This window comes from Pygoscelis adeliae, unplaced genomic scaffold (genome assembly GCF_000699105.1).
Source record: "Pygoscelis adeliae isolate BGI_AS28 unplaced genomic scaffold, ASM69910v1 Scaffold59, whole genome shotgun sequence".
NCBI classification, from domain to species: Eukaryota; Metazoa; Chordata; class Aves; order Sphenisciformes; family Spheniscidae; genus Pygoscelis; species Pygoscelis adeliae.
This window is the reverse complement of record NW_008825565.1, coordinates 2,359,422-2,371,092: the sequence shown is the minus strand read 5'-3', so window position 1 is coordinate 2,371,092 and position 11,671 is coordinate 2,359,422. Positions and strand designations below refer to the sequence as shown.

The following is an 11,671-nucleotide window of genomic DNA, read 5'->3' as shown; positions in this document are numbered from 1 at the left end:
ACTTCTGACATCCTGCGCTAATCCTACAGCCAAACACAGGCAGAAATGCAGACTACGAGCAGGCATTCATTTAATTAAACCCCACTGTAACATATCATTTTTATTTTCACAGGCAGAATCCGTGGCTTCCTCACCGCAATTCTGTGATTCCAGCCTGTACCTGTGGAACATCACGGGAGATGGGCTCCTGCACAAAGTTAAAGGGGTGAAGCTAAAAACCCGACCAGCACAGTGCACGGATTTTGTCAGCATTAAAAAGCAACTTGACCTCCTGGAAAAAATGAAAGTCACCCATTACAGATTTGCGCTTGACTGGTCACTAATTTTACCCAACGGAGATTTGTCTGTGGTCAACAGGCAAGTTCTTAGGTATTACAGATGCGTGATTAGTGAAGTACTGAAACTCAATGTTCAGTCCATGGTCACCTTATATTATCCAACGCATGCCTACCTGGGCCTGCCGGGTCCTTTGCTGCAGACAGGAGGATGGTTGAACCAGTCTACTGCCTACGCTTTTCAAGACTATGCCGCTTTATGTTTTCGGGAACTTGGCGATTTGGTTAAACTTTGGATTACAATAAACGAGCCTAACCGGCTAAGTCATGTCTACAATAGGAGCAGCAATGATACATACCGGGCAGCACACAATTTATTAATAGCACATGCCATGGCCTGGAAAATATACGATGAGCAGTACCGGTCCTTTCAGCATGGCAAAGTGTCCCTGTCCCTGCATTCGGACTGGGCTGAGCCTGCCAACCCCTACTTTGAATCTCATTCAAAAGCTGCCGACAGGTTTCTTCAGTTTGAAATAGGCTGGTTTGCCGATCCCATATTTAAGACTGGGGACTATCCAGCTACCATGAGGGAATACATTGGCTTTAAAAACAGAAAAGGCCTCTCATACTCTTCGCTGCCATCTTTCACAAGCGAGGAAAAGCAACTCGTCAAAGGTGCAGCTGACTTTTACGCGCTGAATCATTTCACCACCAGATTTGTGATTCATGAACCTCAGAATGGGAGCCAGTATGAATTTGATCATGACATCCAATTTCTGCAGGATATCACCTGCCTGAGCTCCCCTTCCCGTTTGGCAGTGGTGCCTTGGGGAGTGCGGAAAGTTCTCAAGTGGATTAAAAAAACCTACGGTGACATCGATATTTACATCACAGCAAACGGAATAGATGACCAGTCCTTAGACAATGATGAACTTAGAAATTATTACTTGGGGAAATACATACAGGAGGTTTTAAAAGGTGAGTATATGATAGATTCAAGTTCCCCGGAGCCATTTCTGTGGCGCAGACCCAGGCATTCCTTAAGCAAGCACCTAAGACTTGCCCCAGACAGAGCAAGCAGCTCTGGTTGAGATGCAGGAACCGGCCTGATTCTGCAGGCACGCTCAGGGCAGATACAACACAAAGCAAGGGCATCAAACCCTCACGTGAAATGCAGCCACAGCTGCTTCCAGTTTAAACCATGTGAGAAGCCATCTGGGCATGCATATAGAGCAGAGTTAGTAGGAGATGGCACTTCAGACCAACAACTCCCAAGAGACAACTCTAATTTCTACTCTACAAAGAAAGGTGGGAGCCTCCTTACTTGCTGCTGAACTAGATTCATTGAACAGGAAAGCACAAGCAAGTCCAAGGAGACCCGGAGGGACATACAGAAGAAATACAGCGGGTCACCAGATTTTTAAGGAGCTGCTGTGGAAGGGAGAGTCAAACTCTAGTTCCTGTTCCACTACTTGCTTTCTCCTGTGCACCTACAGAAATCTAGTTCTTCACTTCAGAGAAAAATTAATAACAATTATGGAGGTAGAAGACAAAAATGTTCAAGGCAATGACCTTCAGCAGTAGTTTATTGTATAAGTTATAGTTACTGTATAAGAAGTGCTGCAGGGACATCACCCCTCCTATCCCTCTTCCTCCAACGTTTCCTCTTAACCAAACGTTAAGAGGAAAGCAGCAAGCCACAGGATACCAGAAAGGCCTCGGTACCTGAACCATACAGCCAAAACGAGACGTACAATACTTCATTGCACTCACTATTCCCTGTTGGCAAGCACTAGCAAGTTTATCCTGATCAGGACGTGGGGCGTCCAAAAGCTCTTCTGAGGCACCTGTACCCAAGCATAGTCTACGTCTCCTGCTTTCTTCTCTCTAGGAGTTAGCTATGTAAGAAATGAGACAGGTCTTACTCATGGCTAAGCATGGCTTCAGATTACTTTTAGACACCAACAAGAAACAGAGCATTCCCGCTCCAGTGCTTAGCTCTTTCTCAATTACTATAGGACTAATGAGCATCTGGTGATTTATTTTCCATGCTAATTTCACATTGCAAACAAAAGAACAATAAATTATATAAAGGAAATAAGTTATTAAAGGAAAAGGTTGTTTAAAGGGCACTTCATCATAGTATTCCCATTTTAATTTTCAGATAGCATGATGCTTTATAGTACTCACAGAAAGATCCCCCCAATTTACAATGTTCTTGCTTAATCTGGGTCACATCCCCGACTATACTCTCTGCTTACACATGAATTGGAGAGATGCTTACTCACCAAGGACTGCCATTTATGATTTCGTTAAAGTATTTTCACCCAACACTTGGGTGCAGCAGTGTAACATAGTCATACGTGCTGTGGGGCTGAGCAGCTGGGTTTGGAGCAGGGCTGGAATTTTCAGAAAGCTCCTCTCATGGCACAGACGAGCAGCTGCTCCCCTTGAGTCATCGCAGCTGGGTTCAGTGAAGAGCAGCATCCGGCTTTTCCCAGGAAAGCAAGCTCCCAGCTCTAACCCTGTTCAAATCCAGCTTTCACAGAGTAGGTCCAGAAAATTCCCAAATTCTAACTTTTTTTTTTTAAGACGATGCACTGTTTCTACTTAATTAAGACAGTGGGAGCTGAGTATTGTTAGAAGCAGTAAGTGTAAATATTTTATGGTGCAATTATGCTTTTTAAATTGATAGATTAATCATTTGAAATCTGAACTCATTACCAGAAGGTTTGCAGGTCATGCAAGGTTTTTATTTTTTACAAGGGCAGAAAGAGGGTAGATTTAGATTAGATATAAGGAAGAAATTCTTTACTGTGAGGGTGGTGAGACACTGGAACAGGTTGCCCAGAGAAGCTGTGGATGCCCCATCATTGGACATGTTCAAGATCAGGTTGGATGGGACTTTGAGCAACCTGACCTAGTGGAAGGTGTCCCTGCCCATGGCAGTGGGGTTGGAACTCGATGATCTTTAAGGTCCCTTCCAACCCAAACCATTCTATGGATTCTATGATTCTGTTAACAACATTTGTTGGTTTTTTTTCCCCCTTCGCAGCATACTACATTGATAAAGTCAAGATTAAAGGCTACTATGCATTTAAGCTGACTGAAGAAAAATCTAAGCCCAGATTTGGATTCTTCACTTCGGATTCAAAAGGAAAGCCTTCAATAAAATTTTACAATAACCTGATAAGCAACAACGGCTTTCCTGCCGACTATTCAGCCTGCGATCCCCCCTACCAAGAAAAGCAGTGTAGCTTCTGCTTGTTTATTTCTCAGAAGAAGCCGTTAATCTTCTTTGCCTGCTGCCTTTTCTCTACCCTTATCTTGCTTTTAACCATTATTGTTTTTCACAAAAGAAAAAGAAGAAAACGTTTTAAGGCAAAAAGCATCCAGCGCATCTGTGTTTCATTTTAAAAAGGGGGCACAAGCCCACTTTCAGCGAGATCCATCACTGTTTGCATTCTACAGAGGATGACGCAGATCAGAGAACAGTAGAAAAGCACTACGTGAGTCACTCCAGTCATGCACACCCAGCATTTCGTCGGGAAACGGGAAGTAATTGTATGCACAGGAAGAAGACCTACGACGACATTTCTTTCTGGTGAAATTACTTTTATCCACCTTCTGTACGTAGAAGTAAAATTCATCTATTTAAAAAAAGAAGGAAGAAAATTTTATGACTCTCCTGTGCCTTGGAATAACCTTTCAAACAGTTTGACTTGAAAAGAGATACTAAGCTGTGAGAACTGATACGCACTTTCTATGAACCTCTTTGGACCAAAGCATCTTGTGATGTATATTCATGTTATGAATGTTGTTGAGCATGAAACTGCAGTTGTTAGGGTTTACAAATAGGAGCATTATTAAAATCCACACACTTTCAACGAAGTACAACACGGAGAATGAAATGTGCTGGGCCAGCTTCTGAAAATACCTCTAAAAGAACAAATCCAAGTTAACTCCATTGTCGACCAACATACCCGTATCTCTTACCTATTGGGTGAAGTAGAGATCAGATGTTAACATTTTAAGCAAATGTCACTGGACCCGCAGGAGACAAGTCAAAATAATACACAATCACTATTTTTCATCTCCAAAATGGGGCAGCCGTGAAAATTTTTACTAGCAGAGAACATCAAAATAAATAGTAACTATTAATCTACTCAAGAGAGTGATGAATATAATCCTAAATTACTCTTTTTTGTAGAAATAAATATATATTATCATCTTAGCTCAGGTCAAGTGCCAGCGCGAGCCATGGGTGGGATAAAACCATGAGAGGAGTTCATTGCTATTGCTGCATTAAACAAAAGCTACCGACCCAGGCATAATGCTCTTAAAGGATAAATGAACCTGCTAATCTTATTTAAACTTTTCAGGGACCAAACCCAGAGGTTTCCCTTGGTCTGGTTTTGGTCATCTCAAAGTGACCCCAACAAGTTTTTCCCGTGAACTGTACCATCATTTAAAATTCACATTGGCCAGCCTTTTCAGTCATTGCATCAAATTGCACGCTCAGATCATCCCTGCCCAGGCAGGTACCACGCACCTCTGGAGAGGGGTAGAGAGGCTGCTCTGGAAACGGAAAGAAGGGCAAAAAGAGGCATCAGTTAAATTCCTACTGCCTTCCTCCACTTTACAACCTTCTTTTCCAGTGGCTAGCACCCTTTTCGGGCCACAGTGAAACCCCCAACCTGTTCCCACTAGAAGCTAGTTACCTCAGTCTTAAGGTCCCCAAAACAGATAGAGGCACTTTATCCGTACCCCAGTGCTTCTGAAGAGATGAGGCATATAAACACGTTGCCTTTTCCAACTGCAATCTGAACACACAGGATAGCATCAAACACAAGATAAATGATAACGTATTATGATAAAGTAAACAATAATGTAAATGATAAAGTATTACGGCCACTTACAGACTACTAGCAGCTTTGTGGAAGTGCTACTTTGAGGATATGTGCAATCGACTGAACCCGAACTGCCAATACTTGACCCAACCTCGAGTCTCAGTTCATAAATGCATGAGACTATTTCTCCGTTATATTTCAAGTATCGGTCAACATCACAGAACGTTCATTAATTCAAAAGGTAAGTACTAGTAAAATGATGAGGGACTCCGGCCCATTTTACACTATAGAATGTTCTACCAGCGCAGCAAACCACACAGGCGTTAGAGGAACACGCATCCTTCTGTCGCCCAAAGACGCGGACTAGTTATCACTCACAGCAGCTGGGGAATGAAACTGAAGCATACTACAAGGAAACTCCTCTTGAATTCCGTGTGCATCGTGGGAGCACAGAAAACTTTGGAAGACTCCTTTAGTTGCACAATTCGAACAGCACGAGAACCCCTCTTAAAAATCTTAAGCAGGCCATGTACGAAGTCCACATCTGCAGTGTAGTACCACTACTTGTCCAGGCTGAGAGACCTCTACCACACACCCCCATTGAACTCAGTAGAATCACGCAAGTGGGCGCTTTGGGCAATTTTCTTAATTTTTTTAGACGTCCATAGATGCTTTCCTCAATATTAAGCTTTAGCCACTTGTCGCCAAGTACGTTTCTGCACTATCCCAGTATTTTCTGTGCAAAATTGAATGTAACAAGTGACAATACGGATGTTACCACAGCACAGAAATAGCACAAAATCCCAACTAGACATTGCTACACGGCAAGATTAGTAACCAAGAAAAACAGAGAGCTACAGCCCCAGATGACACAAATCACCGCTGGTGAAACTCAGCAATAAACTCTGCCTGAACTCTGGGGTCAAGTCCTTGGTCTTCTTAATTGAGCAATACAGATAAAGCATCGTATTTTCAGACGACTACTTCCATCTGTATTCAGTTTAAACAAGGCTTATAAATTTGGTTCCACTGATTCCAATTTTGGTTTTAATCTACTTCAGATTCTGTCATCACGAGCCTGAACTCCCCTCCAGAAATTCTACAAGGAAATCAGGTTTTGTGGTCATTGGTTTGAGGTTCTGAGATGATGTGAAAGAACACTAGTCCTTTCTGTGAGAACAATGCTTTTGCTATTTCTTAATGCTGTGATCTAAAACTACCACTTCATGGCTTTACACGCTGGGTCCACGCTCCACCGGCATGAGGTTTCCAAACCATCAGACTTCATTCAGTCTGAATGTTCTCAGAGACCGGTAAGCAACGCGTGCGCAGCACTGCCTGCGGACTATCTGCCATTATCCTGTGACAATCTGCTTCTCCAAAAGCCAAAGATCTTGAACAGGTTCACGCAATCACCATTTAGTTCTTAAAAAAAAAAAAAGAGGCCAAGATATGAAATATGTTTTATTTTATTAACTCTCTCATGGTCTTCAGGTTTTGTATCAGATTCTTCAATCCAGTACTTGCTGATATAATACCTTATTGCCGTTCGTTTCAGGATCCAGACAACTGTAAATAAAAAGTTAAGAGCTTTTAGAAAGGTTTTAGCACTGCAAATGTGAAATTGGAAGTTTATAGACATATGACAAGTTAATTTATCTGATAGTTTTGAGCTATTAATGTCTGTCTTGCATTAAAGAATTTGCTTAATTTTATGCAGACAAGATTACTTAAAGACGCCTTCAAACACAACAGCTCACAACTGTTTAACAAGCAGGTAACAAGCTGTTCCGTCTCTCAGGGAACTTGGAACAGCACTAAAATAATTTTTTCAGCAGCTTGCAAGTGTCTGGTACCTGGCTGGTGATAAAAAAAATTTAGTTTATGAAACTCACTTTATCTACATCCTCTGTCTCAAGCTTAGGTTCAAAAGGCACACAACATCTATTTCATTTGCAAGTCAGCCTGTCTCGTTCTGCACAAGTGTTTTGTACCATCTGTGGAACTATACATAGCTGAAACGCATCAAATTCCTTTGGCAGTTAAAATTCTTAAAATTATCCCAAAATCCTTGTACTCAACTTCAGTGACAAAGGTACATACACAATGTTAAGTAGTTGTCCGTGTTAAATTGACCTTTGTTTACAAGCATTTACACACAAACTACACAGAAGACCTTTGTATATAAATTATGTGCTGCCCACTTTTTTTATGGAAGTCCGTGGCCAACCAGGAGGAACCTTTGTCCAAGAAAGTCTTCTCCGTAAACAGCTGTAAACCGGTCTGTCATGCTAGGTCAGCTGGTTTTAAATCCTCAGCTACCATCGTAAGTAGCATGCACAGCACAGAATACAGCGCTTGAGAGTTTGGTATTTCTCCATGCGGTAGCGTAATACCAAGTTGATGAGAGATGGGAAGTTGCTGTCAAGAGACCTAGCGGAAGTTCAGTTTTATGATACCTCTTACGATGCCTTCTACAAGCACAACTGCATCCCTGCTGGGAACCTGCTTAGCCACAGCCTTGTTGAAGTAGGTAAACCTCGTCAAGTCCCCAGATCGAGTAACCATCTCTACAGGGAAGATGCACAATCTGTGTTAAGATGATACCAACCTATGAGAGTTTTACTCATCTGCCTGCTGTACTGTTCCTTTCTCGGAGACATAGATACCATCCAAGAATTTCCTGATATCCTTGTTCTTGACCGTAGTGGCTTGCTGGATCAAGGCAGCTGCAGACAAAGCAAGACCATTAGCACAACGCAAAAGGTCCAAGCCAACTCGTAGCCTTTGTTTACTCTCCAATATTTCAACTAACAAATGCAACTGTCATCTGGAGAAAGGACTTACCAATTTGAAATCCTGTCAGTTCTAAGGAACAGAATGCATTTCACCGAGCCTGTCTTGGCAGCTCGGGGCAGTGACAATTTATTACTGCACGCTTGTACAACCGAACAGCTGAAAAGTTTGGTGCCAAAAAGGCCATCAATACTGACTCAAAAAAAAATGTTCTGTGGGCTTGTAAAAACATCTCCAAGTTTAGAAAAAGCGTAAGAAACTATGAAAAGCAATTACGGTGACTAGAGGAAAAAAAAAAAAAAGACTGAGCTGTCATTTACCTCAGGGCCTGAGAAAAAAAGACAGTTTGCTAAGCTGACATCTTCAGATTAAAGTGGCCACATTACTATAGCTTCCCACACATCTACTTTCACAAACCTGAATTGGACACCAGTTCAATGTCATTCCCTTCAAGGATCAGCTCATCTTTCTGGGCTTGAGATACTGCACAGGAAACACCTACAGAAAGGACAACGCACAATCATTGGTGAAGACGTTACGCGTACTAAAGAAACAGTATTCGTGTCCTGTCCCAGTTTGCAGATCTAGAAAGTAGTACTCTAGGCAATAATTAGCTTCTATGACTTTGTTAAGAGCTCCCCAAACCCCTTCCAGGACTGTCCTCCCTCACACATTTTCAGAACTCAAAGATTAGTGCAAGTCATGTTCTGGATTGAAAGCAACTCTTAGTTACTTAAATGTTACTACATTACAGCATTAATCACCAACACTGCGTACAAGCCAGAGATTTTGCCAGCATGGTTTCGTCAGCTAGGTGGTGCCATTTTCCACATTCTTACGTTCATTAAGACAAAACTGGAGTCACCCCAAACAAAAGTCATTAAAAAACCCTTGCCCGCGACACGACAAGCACCATGTCCATACCAGCAACACTGCAAATACTCACAAGGAGTAAACACATTCAAGAGTCTAACAGGAAACTTTCATTTGCAAGGAGAACACCACAAGTAAGTTTGTATAGTTTTATCTATTTAGTCAATAGATGTTAGCTTTTAAGCCAGCATTTTACTATCTTTGAAGTAAATGCCGACTTAAAAAATCAAATACAATAATCAAACCCACCCTTAATATCCCACAGTAAATCAAAGTCAAGGCCACCATTAAGGAACTGTGCTGTATATACCGGTCTTTTTGGACAAGTCTGATGCTACCCAAAACACCATCAGTCACGCTAAATATCCTTACCCATACCTTCACCAGAAGTGGAACTATCAAAAAAACGGACACGGAAAGTCTTCCCTACCGTCGTAAGGCAACTGTGTTTACGACATGTCTTGCCTCCTCCTTTCGGAAGTTAAACAAGCTCCACCAAACGCCTACTCTGTTAGACATTTTGCTAAAACTCCAAGTATGCCAGACAGGATCACCAGTATCACCAACAGGTAAGGTGATAATTTTCAAGTTTATCATACATGCTCCTAGACAATCAGGAAATTCAAAATACAACACCACTTCAAAGACCAAAAATATGATGCTGTGTGAAGTGTTCACGGACCATGTTTAAAACGGAAACACCAATCTAAAACAAAGCACCTGCAGTTTACCAACTATACACACTGTCGCCATCTCACAGTGATGAAAGTAAACACTGGACTCCTTGTAACTCATATTACAATAACTAGCTCTAAACTAGTTATTAGCTATTAGCTAGCTCTCATTACTAAAAATAAGTTACGATAGCATTATTAATAATAAATCTAAACAGTGGCAAAGGTATCATAAGATTACGTAAATTCAGACAGGCAAACGCTGCTTCAACCATCATTCACCATCTCCTGTTATCAGTGGCAGTACCCGAAGAAAGTAGTTTAGAAACCCTAGTTAGAAATGGTGAAGTGCATCTCCAGACAGGCTCACCTGGCCTCATACGCACTCTGCGAATGTACTTCTCTCCCAAGAAGTTTCGGATTTCCACAAGCGAGCCGTTATCCTGGATAACTACATTGATTGGGAAGTGAGCGTACACTGACCTCATCTTGTAACGAAATCCCTAGGATAAAGGACATCATCAGATATTGAAAGCAGAATGCATCCAAAAGGTGAAACAAATGCGTTAAGCTTACTGGAGATATCTAAAACCAAAATATATTGAAAATAGTTTCTTAACAAGGGCAAGCCACTCAGCCCAAGAGACACCCAGAGTTTATTGTTTGTGCTTTCTTCCACCTGCAGAACTTGTTTGACTGACGTGCAAGGAGGGGGGAAAAAAAAAAAAGAGAGAAAGCTACATCTTGGATGCTTAGAAAAGCTCCCACTGAAGTAAAAGGCTGTCTGTTGTTGTCAGTAACGAAAATGACACGAGTTATCTTATTTCAAAATAAAACTCACCAGTGTAACACCCTTAATCATGTTCTGTACATGGCTGCAAATTGTGCGAACTGTCGCCAGTTCCTTTCTGTTACCCCACCACTTGTAAACGCGCAGCTGTGTTAAAAAAAAATAATAAGCAGAGTTAAACCAAGCTTGCAGCTACACATCAAAACTAGAAACAAAACGTTTTTGTGACAAAGTAAGAGTGAGAAGTTCAGGTAAACTACTTAAAAGCCCTCCTAACAAAAGCACAAAAGTACTTTGTTTCCTTGAAAGGCTATTAAAGGCCCACCTAGCTCAAGCCTTTTAAGTCCTAACTCCCAGACACACGAGAAATAATTTTTTCCTCGTATCTCATTACTAACAAATCTTCAAAGAAGCTGGGATAGATATTCTGACATCTTAAGCTGAACCGTGTTTTATCAAATGCTAAACACTGAACGGGTTGTTCCAAAGTCACTCTCCTAGGGGTTAGCTATCAACTGTTTAATGAAATGCTGTTGTGGGGGTCCAGCGTTTTAATGGGACACCAGATGCTTGTGAAAAAGTAGCTGAAATGAGCCACTCTTCCCCTTTTTTTGTAGGTTTTAAGACAGTACAAAAACACCACGCATTTATTTAGAAAACATCTGCTCTCGTGACGTAACTTGCCAATTCTGAAAATTAAACGTAGAGATTTAGTTTTATCTAGTTAAGACTAACCAGTTTATAAAACACAGCACGTAACGATCAACCCCCTTCCCAGTAGCCGTCTGACCGTAACTACAAAAGAAAATCAACCAACAAATTCACTGCAGCACATCGCAGAACTTCAAGAATGCCACAGTTCCCGAGTCGGTGCCAAGGTTCCACGAGACCAGCCTCTTGCAGGACACACAGCAACACGCCAAGAATTAAGTAACTCACCTGCGGCTTAAAGTTTTGGTTCAGTCTCCTGCACTATCGAGAAGTTTTAAAGCTAACCGTAAAGCCACCCTCCCTCTCTGGGCAGAGACACGACCTCTGCAGCACTCACCTTCTTGTGCTTCTTTCCCAGGAGAGACAGCTCCACGTTGATGTGGTTAAAATCCCTTCGCAGGGTTCCTCTGGGGCCCTTTACAATGACCGTCCGGCCCTTCAGCGAAACACTGACTGGGAAGCAAAGGCGGACGCAGGTTAGCCGGCTGCGGCGTCAGCACCCCAAAAGGCCTTTCAAAGGCGCGGGCAGACGTACCTTGCTCGGGGATGTCAACGGTCTGGTTGCTGAGAATGGTCTTCATTCTGCCAGGGACAACCGAAAGAAGCTGCAGACCCTCCAGGCCGGGCCCCTTCCCTGCGCCCTTCCCGCTCCTCCCCCGCGCGCACCCCGGAACGCGCAGCTACGGAGCGCCGGCCCGA

General features: G+C 42.4%; 2 protein-coding genes across 2 annotated transcripts in view; one reads left to right on the top strand and one right to left on the bottom strand.

The window, feature by feature from the left end:
• The window catches only part of KLB (klotho beta), a 19,420-nt gene extending 15,725 nt beyond the window's left edge, over positions 1-3,695 (top strand). The window contains exons 5-6 of the mRNA XM_009332466.1: positions 113-1,256; positions 3,334-3,695. Coding sequence (XP_009330741.1) covers positions 113-1,256; positions 3,334-3,695 — 1,506 coding nt within the window. The remainder of the gene's footprint in view (positions 1-112; positions 1,257-3,333) is intronic.
• Positions 3,696-6,579: 2,884 nt separating this feature from the next.
• Positions 6,580-11,624, bottom strand: RPL9 (ribosomal protein L9). Its single transcript, XM_009332454.1, has 7 exons — positions 11,508-11,624; positions 11,310-11,425; positions 10,313-10,408; positions 9,842-9,974; positions 8,342-8,422; positions 7,740-7,857; positions 6,580-6,697 (listed from the first exon to the last, which is right to left on the bottom strand). Exons 1-6 carry the CDS (start codon positions 11,551-11,553, stop codon positions 7,751-7,753), a joined length of 579 nt encoding a protein of 192 aa, XP_009330729.1. The 5' UTR covers positions 11,554-11,624; the 3' UTR covers positions 6,580-6,697; positions 7,740-7,750.
• Positions 11,625-11,671: the final 47 nt, after the last annotated feature.

What these genes read in the sequence shown, in the direction of transcription:
- RPL9 (XM_009332454.1), bottom strand. Translation starts at nt 11,553, where the DNA reads ATGAAGACCATTCTCAGCAACCAGACCGTTGACATCCCCGAGCAAG. An exon ending in TGATTAAGGGTGTTACACTG is followed by an intron (nt 9,975 to 10,312) that starts GTGAGTTTTATT and finishes CCTTTATCCTAG; the next exon opens with GGATTTCGTTACAAGATGAG. An exon ending in CAGAGTGCGTATGAGGCCAG is followed by an intron (nt 8,423 to 9,841) that starts GTGAGCCTGTCT and finishes TCCTTTCTGTAG; the next exon opens with GTGTTTCCTGTGCAGTATCT.